The sequence below is a fragment of the Budorcas taxicolor genome, chromosome 1 (genome assembly GCF_023091745.1).
Source record: "Budorcas taxicolor isolate Tak-1 chromosome 1, Takin1.1, whole genome shotgun sequence".
In the NCBI taxonomy this organism is placed as follows: Eukaryota; Metazoa; Chordata; class Mammalia; order Artiodactyla; family Bovidae; genus Budorcas; species Budorcas taxicolor.
Genome location: NC_068910.1, coordinates 196642663 through 196665149, shown reverse-complemented (window position 1 = coordinate 196665149; position 22487 = coordinate 196642663). Strand labels below are relative to the sequence as shown.

Genomic DNA, 22487 nt, shown 5'->3' with positions numbered 1-22487 from the left:
TCCTGACTTCAGACTATACTACCAAGGAATAGTAATCAAGACAGTGTGATACCGGCAAAAAAACATATATATATATATATATAGATCAATACAACAGAAAGTCCAGAGATTAACTCACACACTGATAGGCACCTTATCCTTGACAAAGGAGGGAAGAATATACAATAGAGAAAAGATAGTCCCTTCTGTAAGTGGTGCTGAGAAAACTGGACAGCTAGGAGTAAAAGAATGAAATTATAACACTTAACAACACCATACACAAAAATAAACTCAAAATGGATTAAAGACTGACACAGTTAAGTTCAGAAAATGTAAATTATAAAACATAGGCAGAACCCTCTTTGACATAAATCACAGCAAGACTGTGACCCACCTCCTAGAGTAATGGGAATAAAAAAAAAATAAACAAATGGGATCTAATTGAACTTAAAAGCTTTTGCACAGCAAAGGAAAGTATAAGCAAGGTGAAAAGACAACCTTAAGAATGGGAGAAAATAACTGCAAGTGAAGCAACAAGTTCCGAAATAAACAAGCAACTCATGTAGCTAATTATCAGAAAAAACAAACAACCCAATCCCATAAAGGGCAGAAGACCTAACCAGATATTTCTTCAAAGAAGATATACAGATGGCCAATAAACACATGAAAAGAAGCTCAGCACTGTTCATTATTAGAGAGATGCAAATCAAAACAACAGTGAGGTACCATCTCACACCAGTCAGAATGGCCATCATTAAAAAATCTACAAACAATAAATGCTGTAGAGGATGGGGAGAAAAGGGAACCTTCTTGCACGGTTGGTGGCAATGTAAGTTGATACAGTGACTATGGAGAACAGTATGGAGAGTCCTTAAAAACGAGAACTAAAACCACGCTCTGACTCAGCAATCTCACTATTGGGCACAGACCTGGGAAAACCATAGTTTTTACAGATGTACCCCAATGTTCATTGCAGGACTATGTTAACTAGCCAGGACATGGGAACCAGCTAGCTATCCATCAACATACGAACAATAAAGAAGGCATGGCATGTATATACAATGGAATATTACTCAGCCATAAACAAACTAACATGAGTCAGATGAACAGAGGTGGATGAATTAAGTCAGAAAGAGAAAAATACCGTATATTAATGTACATATATTGGAATCAAGATAAAACAGTACCGATGAACCTATTCGCAGAGCAGGAATAGAAACACAGATGTAGAGAATGAACTTGTGGTAGAAGCAGCAGGTGGGATGAACTGACAGAGTAGCCCTGACATATACACACTACTGTGTTTAAGACAAATATCTAGTGGGAAGCTGTTATATAACACATGGACACCATCCAGGGTTCTGTTATGACCTAGAGGGGTGGGATGCAGCGGGGTGGGAGGGAGGTCCAGATGAAGGGGTTATATATAACTATGGCTTATATTAGTTTTTGTACAGCAGAAACCAACATGATACTGTAAAGGAATTATCTTCCAATTAAAAAACAAGACAAAATAAAATACTAATATTTGGTTTCTGGTGCAAAAACTCCTATATATCCTGGTTCCTCCCTTATCTCTTTGGAGTAGTCCCTTTGAGCTATCTCATAGGCTGTTTTAGGGTTAGGTCCTCACCAAGTTCACAAAATAAAACGTAATTCTCAACTTTTAGGTTGTGCATTTTTTTCAGTGGACAAACCCTAATGTCAGCTAAGGACTTTAGTTAATAATGTATCAATACTTTTTCATCAATTTTAACAAATGTACAAGATGAATGTACAGGTGAAACTGAGGGGAAAAGATGGTATATGGGAACTATGTAATTTTCACTTAGTTTTTTTGTAAACCTCAACCTCCTATAAAAAATAAAGTCTACTTTAGAAAAAATGAAGACTACTTATAATGATTTCTTTTAATACCTAACGTTCAGAAATAAAAATTTTGGAAACACAAATATAAGACTTTTTTACTCATGTACACACAATTGATGAGATGCACCAAAAACTGGAATGCCTGAAGCCAGCACTGGTCAACAGAAAGAGCCCAATTCTTCTCCATGACAATGCCTGACCACAGGTCACACAACCAACATTTCAAAAGTTGAATAAACTGGGCTACAAAGTTTTGCCTCATCAGCCATATTCACCTGACCTCTTACTGGTACCAACTACCTCTTCTTCAAGCATCTCGGCAACTTTTTGCAAGGGAAATGTTTCCATAGCCAGCAGGACACAGATAATGCTTTCCAAGAGTTCACCGAATCCCAAAGCATGGATATTTATGCTACAGGAATAAACTTATTTTTCATTGGCAAAAAATGTGCTGACTGTAATGGTTCCTCTTTTGTTTAATAAAGATGCAGTTTTACCTCGTTATAATGATTTAAAATTCAGGCTCTGAAACTGCTATTACTTTTGCACTAACCTAAAAGCTGTGTGTCTGTGATACTTACACCTTATTATACTGCCATATATCCTCCGTACCAAGTTTGATGTTTCCCTGATAACTCAGTTGGTAAAGAATTCACATCCAATGCGGGAGACCTGGGTTCAATTCCTGGGTTGGGAAGATCCCCTGAAGAAGGAAAAGGCTACCCACCCCAGTATTCTGGCCTGGAGAATTCCATAGTCCATGGGGTTGCAGAGACAGACATGACTAAGCGACTTTCACGTTTGATAAGAGTTTTTATCATGAATGAATGAATGCTGAATTCTGTCTACTGAAATGATTTGTGTAATTTTATTTTTTTTATGAATGTGGTGTATTGATTTATGAATGCTGAACCATCCCTGCATCCTGTATAAAACCAATTTAATCACGGTGTATGATCCTTCTGATTGCTGAATTTTGATCATGGTGTATGATCCTTCTGATGGCTGAATTCTTTTCTTGCTGTATGATCCTTCTGATTGCTGAATTCTGATCTTGGTGTATGATCCTTTTGATGATTGCTGAATTTGGTTTTCTAGTATTTTCCTGAGATTTCTGTAGCTATAGTCATCGGAGATATTGGCTTGTATTTGGGGTGGGGCCAGTCTTTGTGCATTAGTGGCCTTACAGAATGAACTTAGGAATGTTTCCTCCTCTTCAACTTTTTGTAAAAGTTTGAGAAGGACAGGCAGTAGATTTTCTTAGTATGTTTGGTAGAATTCAACTGTGAAGCCATCCAGTCTTGGACTGCCCTTGCTCTGTTCCGACATAAGACTGAGTCTGAGCTAGCTCCAAATCTCCAAGTCCTTACCCTACTTGCCAATGGCAGCCTTCACCCTAGTAGAGTACGGTGTGAGAGGAAGGGGGGCTGGAGCAAGTACTCAGTGCAAGCCAGAGTGTGCAACTGGGACAGTTGCAGGAAATCAGTCAGTCTCAGGTAGTTTTAAATCTGCTTCCTCCACCTTGTTCCTGAGCGGAAACAAGTGTTTTTATGCAACCATCACAAGTGGAACTTGGTTTTTTATAGCCATATGGTAAGTCTTACTGGATTTCAAACCAGCTAAGGGGACTAATCTTCCTGGTAATGGACCCCAAATCTGGGTTGCCAAATATGTAGCTCAAATGTCTCACACCCTAGGAAGGATCCTCGAGCTTGTGATATGCTCTCCTTGCTAGGGGTGCAAGTCCAGAACTGATAATTTCTGCTCTCTTCCTACTCAACTCTGTGTGAATCTTTCTTTGCCATCTTGGTCACAGAAAGGCTGTTCTATCAGTGTACAGTTTGTTTCAGTAACAGTAGCCACACATGTACTGTATTTCTGAGATGTCCATCAGGGAGAAGGGAGCTCAGCATCCTCATACTCTGCCATTTTGATCTCTTTCACAATTATTATATTGTTTTTACTAGTTTTGCAAACTCTTCCTCTTGAAATTTCTTAACTTTCAATATCACTCTCAAAGAGTGATCATACATACTTCACTTTACTGGCTTCACCACAAACATGCTGGCTTATATGGATAATGTTAACTGGCAGTTGTGAAAAAGGGCATCTCTGTCTTGCTTGACTACAGTGAAAATTATTCTACTATATTCCCTTGAGCATGATGTTGGCTTTGGGATTAAAAAGATTTTTCATCCTTCCATTTTTCACTTTCTAGAATTTACAAAAACGTTGTAAGAAAAGTACACGGGATTCTGAATACCCATCACCAAATTCTCAGATGTAAACATTTTACCCTTTTAATCCTCTCCGTCTTCACATATTCCTTTATTCATCAGTACTCCTGTATATATTTCCCCAGAGCAAACAAAAATCTAATATTACTACAGAATAATGATCAGAATGCTGAAATTAACAATATCATATATATGTTCTAATTCACAGAATTGATTTTACAATTTAGTATTCGTCTCAATAATGTTGTTGACGTCAAAAGAAAAATCTAAGATCGTATACTGCATTAAGTTCTGGAACAGTTTTCTTAGCCATTTCTATTTCATGACAGGGACACTCTTACAGAGTACAGGATAGTTATTATGAAAAATACACCTCAACTTGAGCTTGCCCAGTTTTCTCATGAGTAGTTTCAGACTCTGTACTATAGGCTAATGAGGCTGAGTTCTTATAAGTGCCTACCATGAAGCATATGGTGTCTATTAAGTTTTTACAGGTAAAGTACCATTTTATTCATAATACATATCTCGTAAGGAGACAATCTGAGGAGGTAAATATGTTTTTCACGTTACCCCACTAGTGCTGGAGTATAAGTACTGAGTTCAAATTTTAGTTTGTACTTTTTATACTCTTCAGCATGTGTTATTTATGCATGATTCATCTATTCTGAGTGCATCCAAGTCTTGGATTTTCCATCCATCTTCAGTGATTTTTCCTTTATTCTGAGTATATGAAACATGAAGATAACTTCCAAAGTCAACCAACACTGTTCAGAAAGTATATTCCAGTAAGTATCATCCCTCCACCCCAATTCCCTGTAAGTTTTACACTCCATTTACATACACACATAACCTACAGGGGACTTCCCTGGTGGCTCAGACAGTAAAGCATCAGCCTACAATGCAGGAGACCCAGGTTCAATCCCTGGGTAGGGAAGATCTCCTGGAGAAGGAAATGGCAACCCACTCCAGTATTCTTGCCTGGAAAATCCCATGGACGGAGGAGCCTGGTAGGCTACAGTCCATGGGGTCACAAAGAGTTGGACACAACTGAGCAACTTCACTATACCCTACAGGTAGGCAATTATTATTCTGTGTCTTGTCTTCCCTTTGTTTCTTTATGGTCAAGTGACCAGATACATGTGTATATTCTACTATTTCCCTTCTTTCGTCTAAAAATGTTGAATACTTTTAGACACTCTTTTGCACTTAAAAAAAAAACGTATCCTGAAAATCTCCCTGCATCAGCCCACACAGTTTTTCCTCATAATTTTTTGCCATGCCAAAAAGCTCCACTGAATAAGCTTTGCCATAGTTTATTCAATCACTGTCCTATACATTGGCATTTAGGTTGTTTCCAATATTTCACTACTACAAATAATATGTTACTGAATAATCTTGTGCATTTATTTTTGTAAAATGGAAATATATCTTCATGGCAAAATTCCAGGAACTGTATGGCTAGGTCAAAAGATTAAGAACATATGGAGTTTTGGTGAAAGTTGCTTAGTCGTGTCTGACTCTTTGCAACCCCATGGACTGTATAGGCCAGAATACTGGAGTGGGTAGCCTTTCCCTTCTCCAGGGGATCTTACCAACACAGGGATTCAACCCAGGTATCCCACATGGAAAGTGGATTCTTTACCAGCTGAGGCACAAGGGAAGCCCAAGAATACTGGAGTAAGTAGCCTATGCCTTCTCCAGCAGATCTTCTTGAACCAGGAATTGAACCAGGGTCTCCTGCATTGCAGGCAGATTCTTTACCAACTGAGCTATGAGGGAGTTTTGGTAGATAATGTCAAATTTTTATCTATGAGCTATGTATCTACTTTTATTTCAACAAATAATGTAAGAGTGTCTGTTTCCTCACAGCCTAAAGAACAGAGATTATAACTTATAATTTTTCAATCTCATAGATGAAAACTGGTATATTGTATAGTTGTATCTCACGGCTGTCTTCTTTCATATGTGCTAACTGTACTTGAATCTATTTTAGATTTTTATTACACTGTACTAACATGAGAGACAGTGAGCTTTCTCTTTTAAACATGTTAAGGAAATATGCATCTCAGTCTGATATACTAAAATGTTTTAAATCTGTTTTGTCAAATTCCTTTTCAGGAACTATGAAGATAGCTAAAAGGAAAAGTAGCAAGGGATATGAACAGAAAACTGAAAAAAAAAAAAAAAAAGAAATAAAAATGGCTCTGAAGTCACACACGTAAGAGAAATACAAATTAAAATCATCCAAGTACAAAACTTAACCATGGATCAATGACCTACATATAAGTTCTAAAACTATAAAACTATCAGAAGAAAATATGGAGGTAAATCTTCATGCTCTTAGAAATGGCAACAGATTCAAAGATTTGATACCACAAGCATGAGCAAAAGAAATGAAAAAAGAGTTGGACTTCACAAAGATTTAAAACTTTTGTCCATCAAAGGACATCTTTAATAAAGGGAAAAGACAACCCACAGTGTGGGAGTAGTTGCAAGTTATGAACAGTTACATGTTATGTATCTGATAAAAGATTTAATATCAAGAATATACAAAGAAATCTAATACAATAACTCACAGCAAAAATAAAACCCATCTAATTTCAAAATAAGTATAGGACTCAAATACACATTTCTTCAAAAAAGACATGCAAATTGCCAAAAACACAAAAAGTCACCCAAGTCACGGTAATAAACAAAATGCAAATCAAAACCATTAAAAAAATACCACTTCATACCCCATAGGACACTAAAATCTTAAAACTAGAAAGGAAAAGTGTTTTAGAGGATGTGGAGAAATAAGAATCTTCATATATTTCTGGAATTTAAAATGGTGCAGCTGCTGTGAAAACAGTTTGGCAGTTCCTCAAAAACTTAAAATAGAATTACCATATGATCCAGCAATTTCACTACTAGGTATTTACACCAGAAAATTAAAAAATAAGTACTCAAATAGATAACTGACCATAAATATTCATAGTAGCAATATTCACAACAACCAAAAAGCACAACTCCAACTGTGTATCAATGGATGAAAGGATAAATAAACTGTAATATATACATACAATTAAATGAATTTTATCAATATATGCTACTACTCAGAGAAATCTCAAAGATATGCTAAATTAAAGAGATCAGATACAAAAGGGCACATACTATACAATCTCCTTTTACATAAAATGACTAGAACATAGGAGCAGAAACAAGATTAGAGGTAGCCAAGGACTGCAGTGGAGTGACTAGTTAATGACAAGTATTCTTCTGGGATGATAACAAAAAAGTTTTGATACCACAAAGGGGTGGTTGTACAACACTATTATGTTTTTATGTGATAAAAACTACTGAACCACCCACTTTAAAATGGTTAACTGTTTAAGTGTATTTTACCTCAATTAAAAAAAAATCATATGATGTATTTTTAAATTATTCGTAAGACCAATAAAAAAATTTGATAAAAACACTTTGTCAAAAAGACCAAACAGAAACAATTATTTTCATATAGTACTGATAGGAGTAAAATGGACATAATTTCCATAACAGGAAATTTGGCAATATCTAATATAATTAAAAATATAATAACCTACAGATATTCATTCTGCCACAAAGAACAAATGAGGTACACATGAAATTACTCATTGTAAGAGCAAAAGACAATAGATAGTAGTCAATGTGCTGTTAACAGACAACTAGTTAAATAAATTGTTGTACATACATAAAAAGGAATGCTTTGATTCTGGAAAAGAGGGAAAGTGAAAGTGAAAGTGAAGTCACTCGATCGTGTCCGACTCTTTGCGACCCCATGGACTAGCAGCCTACCAGGCTCTTCCCTCCATGGGATTCTCCAGGCAAGAGTACTGCAGTGGGTTGCCATTTCCTTCTCCAGGGGATCTTCCCGACCCAGGGATCGAACCCAGGTCTCCCGCATTCCAAGCAGACGCTTTAACCTCTGAGCCACCGGTCACTTTCACTTTCTTTTCAGTAGCTCAGTCATGTTAGACTCTTTGCAACCCCATGAATTGCAGCACACCAGGCCTCCCTGTCCACCACCAACTCCCAGAGTTCACTCAGACTCTCATCCATCGAGTCCCTGATGCCATCCAGCCATCTCATCCTCTGTCATCCCATTCTCCTGCCCCCAATCCTTCCCAGCATCAGTCTTTTCCAATGAGTCAACTCTTTGCATGAAGTGGCCAAAGTACTGGAGTTTCAGCTTTAGCATCATTCCTTCCAAAGAAATCCCAGGGCTGATCTCCTTGCAGTCCAAGGGACTCTCAAGAGTCTGCTCCAACACCACAGTTCAAAAGCATCAATTCTTTGGCACTCAGCCTTCTTCACAGTCCAACTCTCGCATCCATACGTGACTACTGGAAAAACCATAACCTACACTAGATGGACCTTAGTCGGCAAAGTAACGTCTCTGCTCTTCAATATGCTATCTAGGTTGGTCATAATTTTCCTTCCAAGAAGTAAGCATCTTAATTTCATGGCTGTGTCACCATCTGCAGTGATTTTGGAGCCCCAAAAAGAGTCTGACACTGTTTCCACTGTTTCCCCATCTATTTCCCATGAAGTGATGGGACCAGATGCCATGATCTTCGTTTCCTGAATGTTGAGCTTTAAGCCAACTTTTTCACTCTCTACTTTCACTTTCATCAAGAGGCTCTTTAGTTCCTCTTCACTTTCTGCCATAAGGGTGGTGTCATCTGCATATCTGAGGTTATTGATATTTCTCCCGGCAATCTTGATTCCAGCTTGTGCTTCTTCCAGCCCAGTGTTTCTCATGATGTACTCTGCATAGAAGTTAAACAAGCAGGGTGACAATATACAGCCTTGACATACTCTTTTTCCTATTTGGAACCAGTCTGTTGTCCCATGTCCAGTTCTAACTGTTGCTTCCTGACCTGCATATAGGTTTCTCAAGAGGCAGGTCAGGTGGTCTGGTATTCCCATCTCTTTCAGAATTTTCCACAGTTTATTGAGATCCACAGAGTCAAAGGCTTTGGCATAGTCAATAAAGCAGATACAGACAGACAGATGGATATACAACAAAGGAGTTAAGAAGTAACTCTGTGGAGATAGATGGTAAAGCAAGATGTAGTAAAGGCTTTTTGATTTACATTTCTCTTGTTGTGTGTGTGTGTGTGTGTGTGTGTGTGTGTGTGTGTGTGTGTTTTTAACCATACAAACAATTTACAAAAGCAAAAAATTTTAAGACTACCATTTGTTTTAAAATCGAAACTCATTCTAATAGGACACTTACATAGATTAGACAAGACCATATATGTAAAGCACTTCACTCAGTAATTGCCTTTCCCAGTTTAAACTCACTTTCCTTCAAATAAACTAATCTCTTGCCAATCCTCATCTAACTCTATGCTCCAGGTTGCTGCCACAAACTCTCTTTATGCACTAGAGTGTGCTGTACTTTCTCTTCTTCTGGAATTTTTACACCAACTGTCAACTTGGACTCAACACCTCAGTTCCAGTATCAAGTTTGTTCCTTTGAGATGCACTTTCTTACAAATATCCCCATATTCACACATACACACAACCTAGGTTTAATCAGAAGCTCCTCCTTGTCGTTCCTACACTATATCTTGTGGTTAGACATGGAGACTAAAGATAGCGACGAGCCTGAATCTGAATCATGAATTCGGCACTTAAAAATTGGATGATGTCCAAAAACTAACCTAAGCCCTGAATCCTTAGTTTCTTGAACAACAGAATAAGAATCATATCTGACTGATAAAAGTGTCAAACCAATATTAAACGAGCTAATGTATGTAAAGCATACAGCTTGGCACATATACTGCCAAGCTGAAACAGTCATTAAATTGTAACCAATTTTATTAGTCTCTTGGTAATGAGCAGTTCAGTGAACTACTGGTATATTTCCCTCCTTTTCTTTGCTAAACACCCTTCTTTAAAAACTCAACAGGGACTTTCTTGGTGGTCCAGTGATCAAGACTTCACACTTCCACTGCAGCAGGCAACAGACTGGATTCCCAGCCGGAGAATTAAGATGTCGCACACTGCATGGCATGGCCAAATAAATAAATAGCAAATAAAGTCAAAGTAGAAAGGACATTAAAAAATTAAAGTAGAAATTATTAAAAAATAAAATAAAAATTAAACATATTCTAATAGTTACTGGGGCATAGACTGTCTTGATAGTATATATATATATACTTAGGAACAATAACCTAGGTACTTTGTAAATATTTGATAAAATTCTTACGTTAATATGGTGAATGATAACTTGATCAGAAATAAGAAAGCCTTCAAGAAATCAATTTGATCAGTGACCTCAATAGAAGATCACCTTTCTTCACTGATAAGCAAAGAATGGTGTTTACCAACTGATGTATCCCATACAGTACAATTTAACCTGTTAATATTTATTCTAGAGAAAAAAGGTCTCTATCAGTTACCTACTAATATGATTAAAATAACTTCACTTTTTAACAAATTGTCTACAGATTCCAAATGATTATAAATTTAAACCTGATTTTCATATTCAAGCACTTCATCTACAAGATGAGGATTCAAAATAATGAATGTTAGCAACTGGCACAGTTTACAACATAGAGCACAGATACAAATAATATCAGTAAACATTAACTATAAAATCTTGTGATCTAAAAGGTCAATTCACAAAATCCTTAATTTCAGATTTCCTTCAAAACATTAAAATTTCAGAAATCTGTTGAGTAAAACTGAAGCTGGAAAAAGAGAAATATTTTTAAATAAAATAATTTTACCACAAAAGACTAGCAATTAATTCCAGAATGAATTATAAAATGATTAACCCAAGGTAAAGTAAATTTGAAACTGCTGGACTGACAAACTCAGTGTACATCATTTATTCCAACATTCTGTACCTCGACATCCTGAACACTGGATAAAAAAGTTGATTAAATCCAGAAGTGCAATGTCCCTGTCTTGTTTATATGATTCAATCCAGTCATCGACCACAGACTGTGGGGGGTGGGGGGGAGAAAAAAAGAAAGAAAAAAATTTTAATTGACATTACAGCAAATGAATTTTCGATAAATTATTGGTTTTCTATGTGTAGCTATTTAAACAAGAAAACTACTTAATTAAATCACATATATAATATATATTAAATTATATATATAATATAAAATTAAGACCATATATAATAAAATACATTTTTACCTACACACAAGGATGATTCAATATTAGGAACTCAATTCAATTAATCAACAATGTAAAGAAGAAAAATAAATGATTATAATACCAGATCTCAAAAGGTATCTGATAAAAATCCTGGAGCCATGCTTAATAAAAACATATCTAGAAAAACTGGGCTTATGTGATATGTTGGTAAACAACATAAAGACAAAGGCCAAAACAGATTTCTTGTGGAAACTTTAACACTTTTCAGCTCTAAGAAGAATGAGGCAAGGATGTATCCCTAAGCATTTAACACATATTTTAAAGATTTTAGTTTATGCAAAAATTAGTAAAATATCAATAAGGACAATTCTCCTTTTCTACTGAGTCTCTACTAATGCAATATAAAGATTAATTAAAAATTTAACAACTGACAAAAGATAAAAGTAAAAAATCAAATTTGAACATTAGCAATATTATGAAATATAAATGGATTGAGAAGGCTGCTCACAACTAAAATCATCTAGAAACAAATCGAAGGACTACATAAATTTTAATGAAGAACATTATAAAACCACCTTTAGGTTATAGAAAATGACTTAAATAAGTTCCATATTAAAAAAGCTTCATGCTGCATCAAGAAAGTCTTTCCAAATTGTTAGGTAAATTTAATGTAATTCCACTTAGCATACTACCAGGCATAACTATTGAGAGTTTTGCTGGGGGTGAAGGGGAAGCACAGGAAATAGATAAAAATTACTTTTTTAAAAGTTTTAAGTAAACTTTTATTTCTGTACTTAGCTACAACTATGTATAATTAATCCAGAAATCTTAAGATATTCCTTGATGAAAGTTTACATATACATGCACCTGTATAACCATAACCAAAATGCAAATATAAAAAACACCTCCAGAACCAACACAGGCTGCCCCATGTTCCCTTCTAGTTAGTAACCATTTGGCAAGCAAATAGCTTAATTATTATTCCTTAACAATAGATATGCTTTTGAAATTCATGTCAATACTATTATGTTTTGTGTTTGATTTATTTTAGCAGTGAGATTCAGTCATGTTACTATGTGTTATTAGTAATTCCTTGTTTGTACTGCTGGACAGCGCTTCAATGACTTAACATACTTATCTTATAATCCAATTTACTATTGATGTACATGAGAGTTGTTTCCATTTTAGGGCTATTGCAAATAAAATTATTATGAACACAACTATACACATATCCTCACATAAATGTTTTTTCTGCTGTATACATACCTAGTAGCAGACCTATTAACAAACAATACATATATATTGAGGTTTAGTATACAACATCACACTATTTTCCAAAACAGGTATATACTTCCTCCAGCAACATACGATACTGGTATTCAGAGCTCCACGTATCACCAATTCTAGATCTCATCAGCCCTTTTATTTTAACCCATTCTGATTGAACATTTCTCTTCTTTAGTGATCTGAGGAGCAATCATATTTCCTTCTATGTTTAAGGGGAAGACCCTTTATTAACAGCTGGTGTAAATAACAACTCTCTCTCAACACATTAGCATCTGGTAGATTTGGTTTTTAAAGTATAAAGAAAATACAATGGTGGTGGTAGTTGCTCAGTTGTGTCTGAATCTTCGCAACCCCATGGAATGCAGCACCCCAGGCTTCCCTATTCTTCACTATCTCCAAGAGCTTATTCATGTCCACTGAGTTGATGATGCCATCCAGTCATCTCATCCTAAGAATCTAAAGTTAACTCCAAAAAGATAAGCCTTTCTTAGACTGGCAGACTGATAACTGTTAGAGACATTACCAAGTTTGGACACAAGCATGTGGATGATACAACTTGTCTTAATTTACAGGGTCTTGGCTGATAGGTGAAGAGGAGGATAAAATAAAATATTCATAAGGTACCTCAAAACTAAATAGCTGGGAACATTTTATAAAGAGGAAAAAAAAAAACCACAGGGTACATACATGAGATAAAAGGATAAGATATATGGCACACTTCTCATAGAAAATAATAAAAGCCAGTGAATAATAGAATGATATATTTAAAGAAAGAAAGAAAGAAAAACTGCCTGTTGGCTGGAATAAAACCCAGCTTCTCCATCATCCTATAAAAATCAATGTCTGGAGCTTCCCTGGTGGTCTAGTAGTTAAGAATTCTGCCAAAGCAGGGGACATGGATTCCATCCCAGGCCGAGGAACAAAGATTCCATATGCTGCGGAGCAGCTAAGCCCATATGTTGCAATTACAGAGCCCATGCTCTACAACAAGAAAAGCTACCGCAATGAGAAGCACGTGCACTCCAATGAAAAGTAGCACCTGCTTACTGCAACTAGAGAAAGTACTCAAGCAGCAAGGAAGACCTAGCGCAGCCATATATAAATAACTGAATCTTTTTTAAAAAACAAACAAACCAATTACTGAACAGCTATCCAAGAACAAAAAAAGATCCAGGAGATCTCTATAGTCCACTTATGAAGTTTTAAGAACAACAAAACTGAGAACATTCACATTAGAAGAAAATGAAGGTTAAATTCATTTTGCCTGCATCATCCCATCCCCCAAACTGGCACCCTTCAGTGCTAAGAAGAAATCTTCCACAGCTAAAAAGAACTCTTCCTGCCAAAAAAAGGAGTGTGGGGTGACTGACCAGCTTCCCCAGCTTCACAGTGCATTGTACAGAGGTTCGGCTTTGGTTTCATTCCACCAAGCCCAGCCACCTGAGATGTTATTGACCCAGCTATGAACAACGAATAAAAGCAGAAGTAATATTATTAACAGAGAAGCAGCCAGAGGGATCACAGTTCACAGAGAACAGCTCTTCAGACAAACTCAGCAAATTTCACCAATGAGAAAGCCAAAGGCCAGGATAGTCACTGCAGACCCCTACAGATCTTGCCAGCTTTTCCCCCAAAGTTATTTGTGTTTGTGTTCATTGATGTCAACTGCCTGAGTCCCTCTCTGTAACCTTTTCCTGCCAATACCAAACCTACATTTGGCCACTACAGTGGCTATTTTATAAATAAGGATATTTTATATCTTATAAATATATAAAATAAAGAAATAAACATACACACACACAATGGAGGGGGGGAAGAAAGATTATAATTTGTTATAGTTCTCTACAGCTGTGAGAGTTTAAGATGCCAGCCCCCTGAATCTCTACCCACCAAGGAGCCAGACAGCCACACCTGCAGCCAACTGGGGCTGCTGTAGCTGCACAAATGCAAAATATCAGCCTAATACCACCTCCCCACACTGAACCAGACCACTGTGTTCATGCTCAGGGACTGTCCCTCCAACTGTGCACTACCAGACTGACATCCATCACTGGCTTCCCGTGCAGTGAGCATGCACAGAAGGGATGGGAGGGATACGCAGCCACCAGTGAGAGCACCTTACAACGAAGGCACCCCATAGCTTCTTATGGGCCCAGAAAAGGCCCTGCCTCCTGTCACTGGCCAATACCAACAAGGCCACCTATACTTAGCCACTCCAAGCTGTGCACTGCACAACCCAGCCCAATGACCTCTGGCAGCCTTCAAAGCAGTGTGCACATGTGGGCAGAGTGTGTGCAACCATAGATGATGACACTAATGGCCAGGAACTCCAGTTTAGCCAAGGAGACCATAGTGAGCACGAATCCTTGTTGTCTGCAGTGGCCCTCATCACTGTATGTATGCCTGCAACTGGCCTCTACAACAGCCTACCTTGGTCCCTAGCTGATAAATCCCTAGTGAAGGCACTGCTTAGAACTACTACAAGGTTCCTCTCAGTGCTGAGCAAGAACCACACAGTTGTCAATGGTGTGTAGCCCAGTGGCCTAAGCTAAGTACACATCATGCCTGCCCACAGGGATCCAAACTACCACATGTTCCCCACATTGGCACCCTACATCACCATACCCAGGGTCACAGCATGTGCCAGTGTACTCTCACTCACAGGTGAGAGGCTGACCCTTATCAAATTCAGTCTATATATTCTGGAAGAGGTGAACTGCTTCTTCAAATAAACAGACATGAAAACAAAGCAACTGGGATTATGAAGAACTGGGGGAATGTATCTCTACCAAAGAACATAGTAAGCCTACAATAACTGGCAGATTCAGATCTTTGACAGACAAGGAGACTCAAAATAATTACTCTGCAGATGGTCAGAGAGCTATAAGAGAACACAGATAAAAAACTAATGTATCAGGAAAAAAAATACAAGAACAAAATGAGTTCAACAAAGAAACAAAAAACAAAGTAACCAAACAAATTCTGAAACTGAAGAATACAATGACTATACTGAAGAATTCAATACAGAATATATTACTTTTATTGGTATAAATAAATAGAAATTTGTTATCTATTACTGTATCTTTTGATTACAGACCTTACTGAATTCACATTTAAAGTAATTATTGATATGTATGTGTGACTGCCACCTTATTAATTGCTTTCAGGCTGTTTTTGTAGTTCCTCTCTAATGCTTTCTCCTTCTCTTGGGAAAAATGAAAATGGAAATATAACACCAAAATTTATGGGATACAACAAAAGCAGTTCTAAGAAGGAAGTTCACTGTGATAAACACCCATCTCAAGAGACAAGAAAAATCAACAACCTAAGATTATACTTCAAGAAACTTGAAGGAATGAAGCTCAAAATAAGTGGAGAGATGGAAATATAATGATAAAGATTCAAGCAGAAATTAAGAACTGGTTCTCTGAAAAAGTAAACAAAACTGACAAAACCTTTATCTAGACTCACCAAGAAAAAAAGACTGAAATAAACAAACTCAGAAATAAAAGAAGTATTACAGCTGATCCCACAAAAATGCAAGGATGATGAAAGACTACTGTGAACAATCATAGGCCAACAAATTAGAGAACCTAGGGAAAAAATTACCAAATTTCAGGACTTCCCCAGAGATACAGTGGTTAAGATTCTGCCCTCCAACAAAGGGGGTGTGGGCTCAATCCCTGGCCAGGGAACTAAGATCCCACATGCTGCAAGGGTGGGACCAAATATTCAAATAAATAATTAAACCTGATTTTAAAAAGTGAGTAATTCCTAGAAACAAACAACCTAGTAAGACTATCTCATGATGAAATAAAAAATCTGAACTAGCCAGTTACTAGCAAGGAGATTGACAGTAACTAAAAACCTCGCAACAAACAAAGTCCAGGACCAGAAGGCTTCACTGATGACTTCTAACAAACATTCTAGGAAGATGGTAGAGGTCTTCCAAACACATTTTATGAGGCCAATATTACTCCAATACCAAAGCCAGACAAAAATACACCACAAGAAAACGCCAATATTCCTGATGGACACAGATGCAAAAATCCTGTAGGAATATTAGCAAATCAAACTCAACAATATATTAAAAGGATCATATACCTTGACTAACCCTGGGATTTCTTTGGAAGGAATGATGCTAAAGCTGAAATTCCAGTACTTTGGCCACCTCATGAGAAGAGTTGACTCATTGGAAAAGACTCTGATGCTGGGAGGGATTGGGGGCAGGAGGAGAAGGGGATGACAGAGGATGAGATGGCTGGATGGCATCACGGACTCAATGGAAGTGAGTCTGAGTAAACTCCGGGAGATGGCATGGACAGGGATACCTGGCGTGCTGCGATTCCTGGGGTCGCAACGAGTCGGACACGACTAAGCAACTGAACTGAACTGAAGCAGGATTTGTTCCAGTGATGCAAGGATGGTGCAAGATGCAAAAATAAATGTGATATACCACATGAATAGAATAAAAGATTGAAACTGCACTCTTATCATCACTCCTATTCAACTCTCCTAGCCAAAGCAATCAGTCAAGAAAAAGAAAATGTACTTTAAAAGGTATATAAACGGTATCCAAAAAGAAAAGGAAGCAATAAAAAAATGTTTTTGCAGATAATGACCTTCCATGTAGAAAATCTTCAAGACTCCATGAAAAAACAAGTCAACAAGTTGCAGGATGCAATAAGTTACAGGATACTAAATCAACATTCAGAAAACAGCTGCATTTCTATACAATGTAAAACTGTATTTCTATATTAAATCAAATTAATAAATCACTAACTTTAATAGAAAACAATCCAATTAAAACCTGGCAAAGAATCTGAATAGTTTTACAGAGAACACATACAAATGGCTAAGAAATACATGAAAAGACACTCTACATCATTTAATCATCAAGAAAATACAAATTAAAACCGCAATAAGATATTAATGCCACCCCAGTTTGGAATGGCTATTATCAAAAAGATAAGACATAACAAGTGTTGGTGAGAGTGTGCACTGTTAGTGCAAATGTCAACTAGTACAGCCACTACATAAAGCAGTACAGATGTTCATCATAAAATTAAAAACTAGAACCACCACATACTCCAGAAATCCCACTTATGGGTATATATATATAAAGGAAATAAAATCAGGATTTTATTGAAATATCTGCACTCTTATGTTCACTGCATTCACAATGGTCAAAATAAGGAAATAACTTCAATATCTTTTCTTTTTTTAATATTCCACATGAAAGTGTTACACAGTGTTGTCTGTCTTTCTCTGATGTACTGAACCTAGTACAATGGCCTCAAGGTTCATCTAAGTTGTTGCAAGTGGCAGGATTTCCTCCTCTCTCATGGATGAATTAGTATTCCCCTCCCAACACACACATATAGTATATCTCAATAAAGGTGGAGAAAATTAAAAACTGGCTATATAGAATTTTGTATATGGCAAAAAGATACCTTCAAATAAAAGCAACATAAAAACTTCACAAAGAAAACTAAAACAAAACCAAGCAAATAGACTAATAAAGACTACTCCTGAAACACAGACAATCCAGACTGAACAAAAATCAATCACATGATATTTACAAGAGACATACTTTGAATATAACAGCACATATAGGTTATAGTAAAATGGAGAATAAATGTATACCATGCAAACTTTAACTATAAAATGCTGTTATGATTGCTATATTAGACAAAGAAATCAAGACAAGGAATATGACAAAGATTTTTTAAAAAACCTTATAATAATAAAGTGGTAAATAATCAGGAAGATAAAGTGATTACAAATTTTTATACACCAAATAATGGAGAAGGCGATGGCACCCAACTCCAATACTCTTGCCTGGAAAATCCCATGGATGGAGGAGCCTGGTAGGCTGCAGTCCACGGGGTAGCGAACAGTCGGACATGACTGAGTGACTTCACTTTCACTTTTCACTTTCATGCATTAGAGAAGGAAATGGCAACCCACTCCAGTGTTCTTGCCTGGAGAATCCCAGGGACGGGAGAGCCTGGTGGGCTGCCGTCTATGGGGTCGCACAGAGTAGGACACAACTGAAGTGACTTAGCAGCAGCAGCAGCAGCAGCAGCAGCGAGTCCCCAAATACATAGAGCAAAACGTGAACTACAAGGAAAAATGTGCAAATAGACAACTATAGGCGAGATTTTTACTACACCTCTATTGGTAACTGAGGGAAGAAGCAAACACAAAAAATAGTAAACATATAGAATATTTGAACAGCATTGCTAATAAACATGATCTATTCAACATACAATCACTACACCAACAATTACAGAATACACATTCCTTTTAGCTACACACTGAACATTCACCAAAAGACCGAACAGCAAGCCTCTATGACTTCTCAAGGATAAAAAAAACACAGGGAAAATTCTCTGAATATAATGGATTTAAATTAGACATCAGCAACAAAAACATTATCTGAAATATCCCAAATGTTTTGGTAATTAGGCAATATTTTGAACTGAATGATAATGAAAGTACAACATATCAAAATTTGTAGAATGCAGGTAAAATAGTGCTTAGAGGGAAATTTATAGCTTCATGTACTGTATAATAAAAGAAAGTTCTAAACCAATGATTTAAGCTTCCACCTTAAGAAACATACATTACATTTAAATGTTGGCTGCCCTCAGTTAAGGAGCAGAGAAAGATATTACTCCAAGATTACAAGAAAAAAACATTTCTATTAATACACCCACAATCTCTCAGAGCGAAGAAAATGTAAAATACCAGTCACACAATCATTCTGGGAGCTAAGGTGACAGAGGCTCTAACATCCTCTATCACCTTTTAAGGTCATATAAGGTCATCCTCTATAAGAGGCTTCCAAGGTTGATCATGAGAAGTCCAAAGCCAGCTAATGGAAGAAAAAACATAAAAAAGCATGACAGATTTTTATAATTCAGCTTTGGAATAATACTTTGTCCAATACTTCATTAGCAAGAACGTATAAACTAGCCATATCTAGATAAATGGGAAGCATGAAGTCTGTTTTCACCAGTACCTTTCTGGAACTTTATCCACTATGAAAAAGGAAAAATAAATTTGGTAAGTGGCCAGTCATATCTGCCAAAATCTGCCCTCTTGTCTATAAATATTTATATATTGCTTCTTCCTACATAGAAAAAATACGCACCTGCCTGGATACTTTAAGTACTGCTTACTGGGGCAAAAATATCAATCTAAAATATTTATAAAATAATGTTTCACAAAATTACATTATATGTGTACAGAATAAAATATAACTACACAAATGAGCTATATCAATATGATAGCACTAATGATTTAAAGTTATTTGTGACATGTTAAGTGAAAAGAGAACTGTATGATTCTACTCTTAGATGATATCACACACATGCATTTATAGTAGCATAGAAAAAGATATGCAAAAATTCAAACTGTGACACTGACAGGCTTGTCCTCAATTCATTATAAAAAGTTTAAATCTAAGACTTTACTAAAATTATAATCTCTGAGAAGTTATAGATCCTCAAAGAGAAAACCATAAGCCAGCACCTAAATCACAGATAACAGTGAAGTGACAAAAATCATGACATTTGCTGTTTTAACATTCTACAAATGTAGGACAGTATAATAAATTTATAGTAGTTAGAAGTATAGCTTAAAAACTGAGAAAGAAAAACTAAAGCGAAAATAAATGTCAAGGATAAGAACAGGAAACAGAAAAAATGTGGAACATAACAGTCAATATCATAGTTTAAAATGAGTTTTAGATTTGCCTCTAAGCATCATAAAGTAAACCTAAAAGAAAGATTTTAGATATTTTTTCAACACTGCTTTTACTAATATCATATACATGTCTTCTCTGAATGCAAGTAAAAAAATAAATATGACATAGGTAGACTGAGAAGAGTTTTTTTATTATTCCATGAAACTAGACTGTTATTTTAACCTCAGATATACGCTAAAATATTCTTCTTTCAGAGTTCTCTAAAGGCTGCTCTTTGTTGTTGATTTTTGTGTTAACTGCAGTTTCCGGCCAATTTGATCACCTTATCACTGTCCTTTTACCCAACTGTATTATTGCTTAGAGAAATTTGTTTTTAAACTCAGATAAATGCTGTGACCCATCATGTGACAGGGCAGATTTTATTCCGGAGTTAGGAATAGAATCACATATTGCAATATAATTTCAATGTCATTTTTCAGAAAAATAAACCACTTTCATACTTTTACTTGACACCAATCTTCTTCTGTTTTTCTTTTGTTTTGTATTATTCAGTTTCTGAAATAGAAAGCAATTTCAACAAGTACACTTTTCAGTTTAACATGATAACCTAACTAGGTCTGAAGTTGAGTACTATAATAGTGATATGTAAGTAAAATGGTACAAACACGTTAAAACGATATTTTAAATATCAGTTCTCTTTAAGTTTTTATATTCCTGGCCTCAGGGGAACTACAGGGGATTATTACTGTAAGGTGAGTTGCCTCCTACTCCTAAAGCTGGGAAAACACTATCCAGTTAATAGAACTATTGGTTAGTGTGATATTCACAGAAATGGAGGCCATGACAACACCCATTATTCATGAATTCCTGGCAATGGAAGGATTCTAATAATTGGATTTGGCCATCCAAAATAAAATGAGCCTTAAGAAGGCAAAGCAAAATAATATGCCTAAAAGAGTCACCAATCAAGAAGGAAAAAAGAAAATCAGGTATGTATGAAACAGATGGAAGATTTAAAGCATGAAAAGACTTTCTGGAAGTTAAAAAAAAAAAAAAGACTATCAAATTTAAATATTCATTGGACCAATTTAAGAATAATCACTATAAAGAATAAATTTAAAATCCTGGAAGGTGAATGGGGAAACAAATCTCAACACAAAAATATAAAAATGGAATTCATGAGGAAAAGGGTAAAGTCGAGATAAAATCTTGTATCAGAAAGCCTATACAAACTCCACTTCTACACACAGAGCGTCCAACCTGCCTCTCTCTTAAGAAAGCAAAGAGCTGCCAACACCAGCCATTTAAGGAAATCTTCATCAGTTACCAGTTTACTGTGCCTCAACTCCAAAGTTACCCTTCAGTTATCTGCTCTGTACTAATGAGCAGATACTTCTCTCACAGTAAAGCACTATTACTTCTCTTTCACAGTAAGCACTATTTAAGCTTTATTCGCATATAGCTCTGGAAGAACACTGCAGGAGGAAAGGGGCCTCTCTTCCTTTTCATATGTCAGTCAAGTTATTCTTGCTCTTAACGTATAGTCCAATAGCAGCAACTATATAAAAGGAAATCCAGTGGTGTTTATCCCAGGCTCATGGCAAGAGTGTGCCGTCCTTGGGCAACGTTATGCCCCAGCCTGAAATTAGTGATTGCCCTTGTGATGCAGGCCTACTGACGCAGACACTGGCATGCTTCAGGGCTCATGCTGGCAGCAGTGCCCTCATCTTTCATGTACAACTGTCTACCCTGCTTAACATGGCTATAACTCAGTACTGTTTTCTGCTGCCCAGTAACTGTGAACCAGCTCTGGTTAAGGCAATCCAGTGAACTTCTCTGTTATTTAATAGGCTCTAACTCCACTTTCTCCAATAAGGTTTGAACTCCTGCCTAGGGAACCTTCTGTCTTTCCTTGAGAAATCTCCTTCAGCCCTAGAAGATTTAGTGTTATCTTTACATCTCTATAGTTACTCTTCTATCATAGTGTAGTAATTATGTATAATACATTTTACCAATTCAAACTGTTGTTTCCAACTCCCAACTGAATCCAGATAGGTACAGAAATAGTCCTGGGAATGGTTCCAAATGATAAACTAGTTAAATATGAGATTTGGGGACTGGTTTGGTCATATCCTGGGGATTAAGCACAGGGCTAAGATCCTGGCCAAGCAAATGGGATGCTAGTAATATATGGCAGACAGCAGTTTCAGGAAACCAGTGAACCTTTCAGCTGTGTTTCATCATGATGAAGTGTCAACTCAAGC

At 36.5% G+C, this 22487-nt stretch overlaps 1 protein-coding gene across 1 annotated transcript in view; it reads right to left on the bottom strand.

Annotated features, from left to right (window-relative positions):
• The window catches only part of STAG1 (stromal antigen 1), a 465665-nt gene that overhangs the window by 250454 nt on the left and 192724 nt on the right, over positions 1–22487 (bottom strand). The window contains exon 5 of the mRNA XM_052642913.1: positions 10964–11060. Within this exon, the coding sequence (XP_052498873.1) occupies positions 10964–11060 (97 nt within the window). The remainder of the gene's footprint in view (positions 1–10963; positions 11061–22487) is intronic.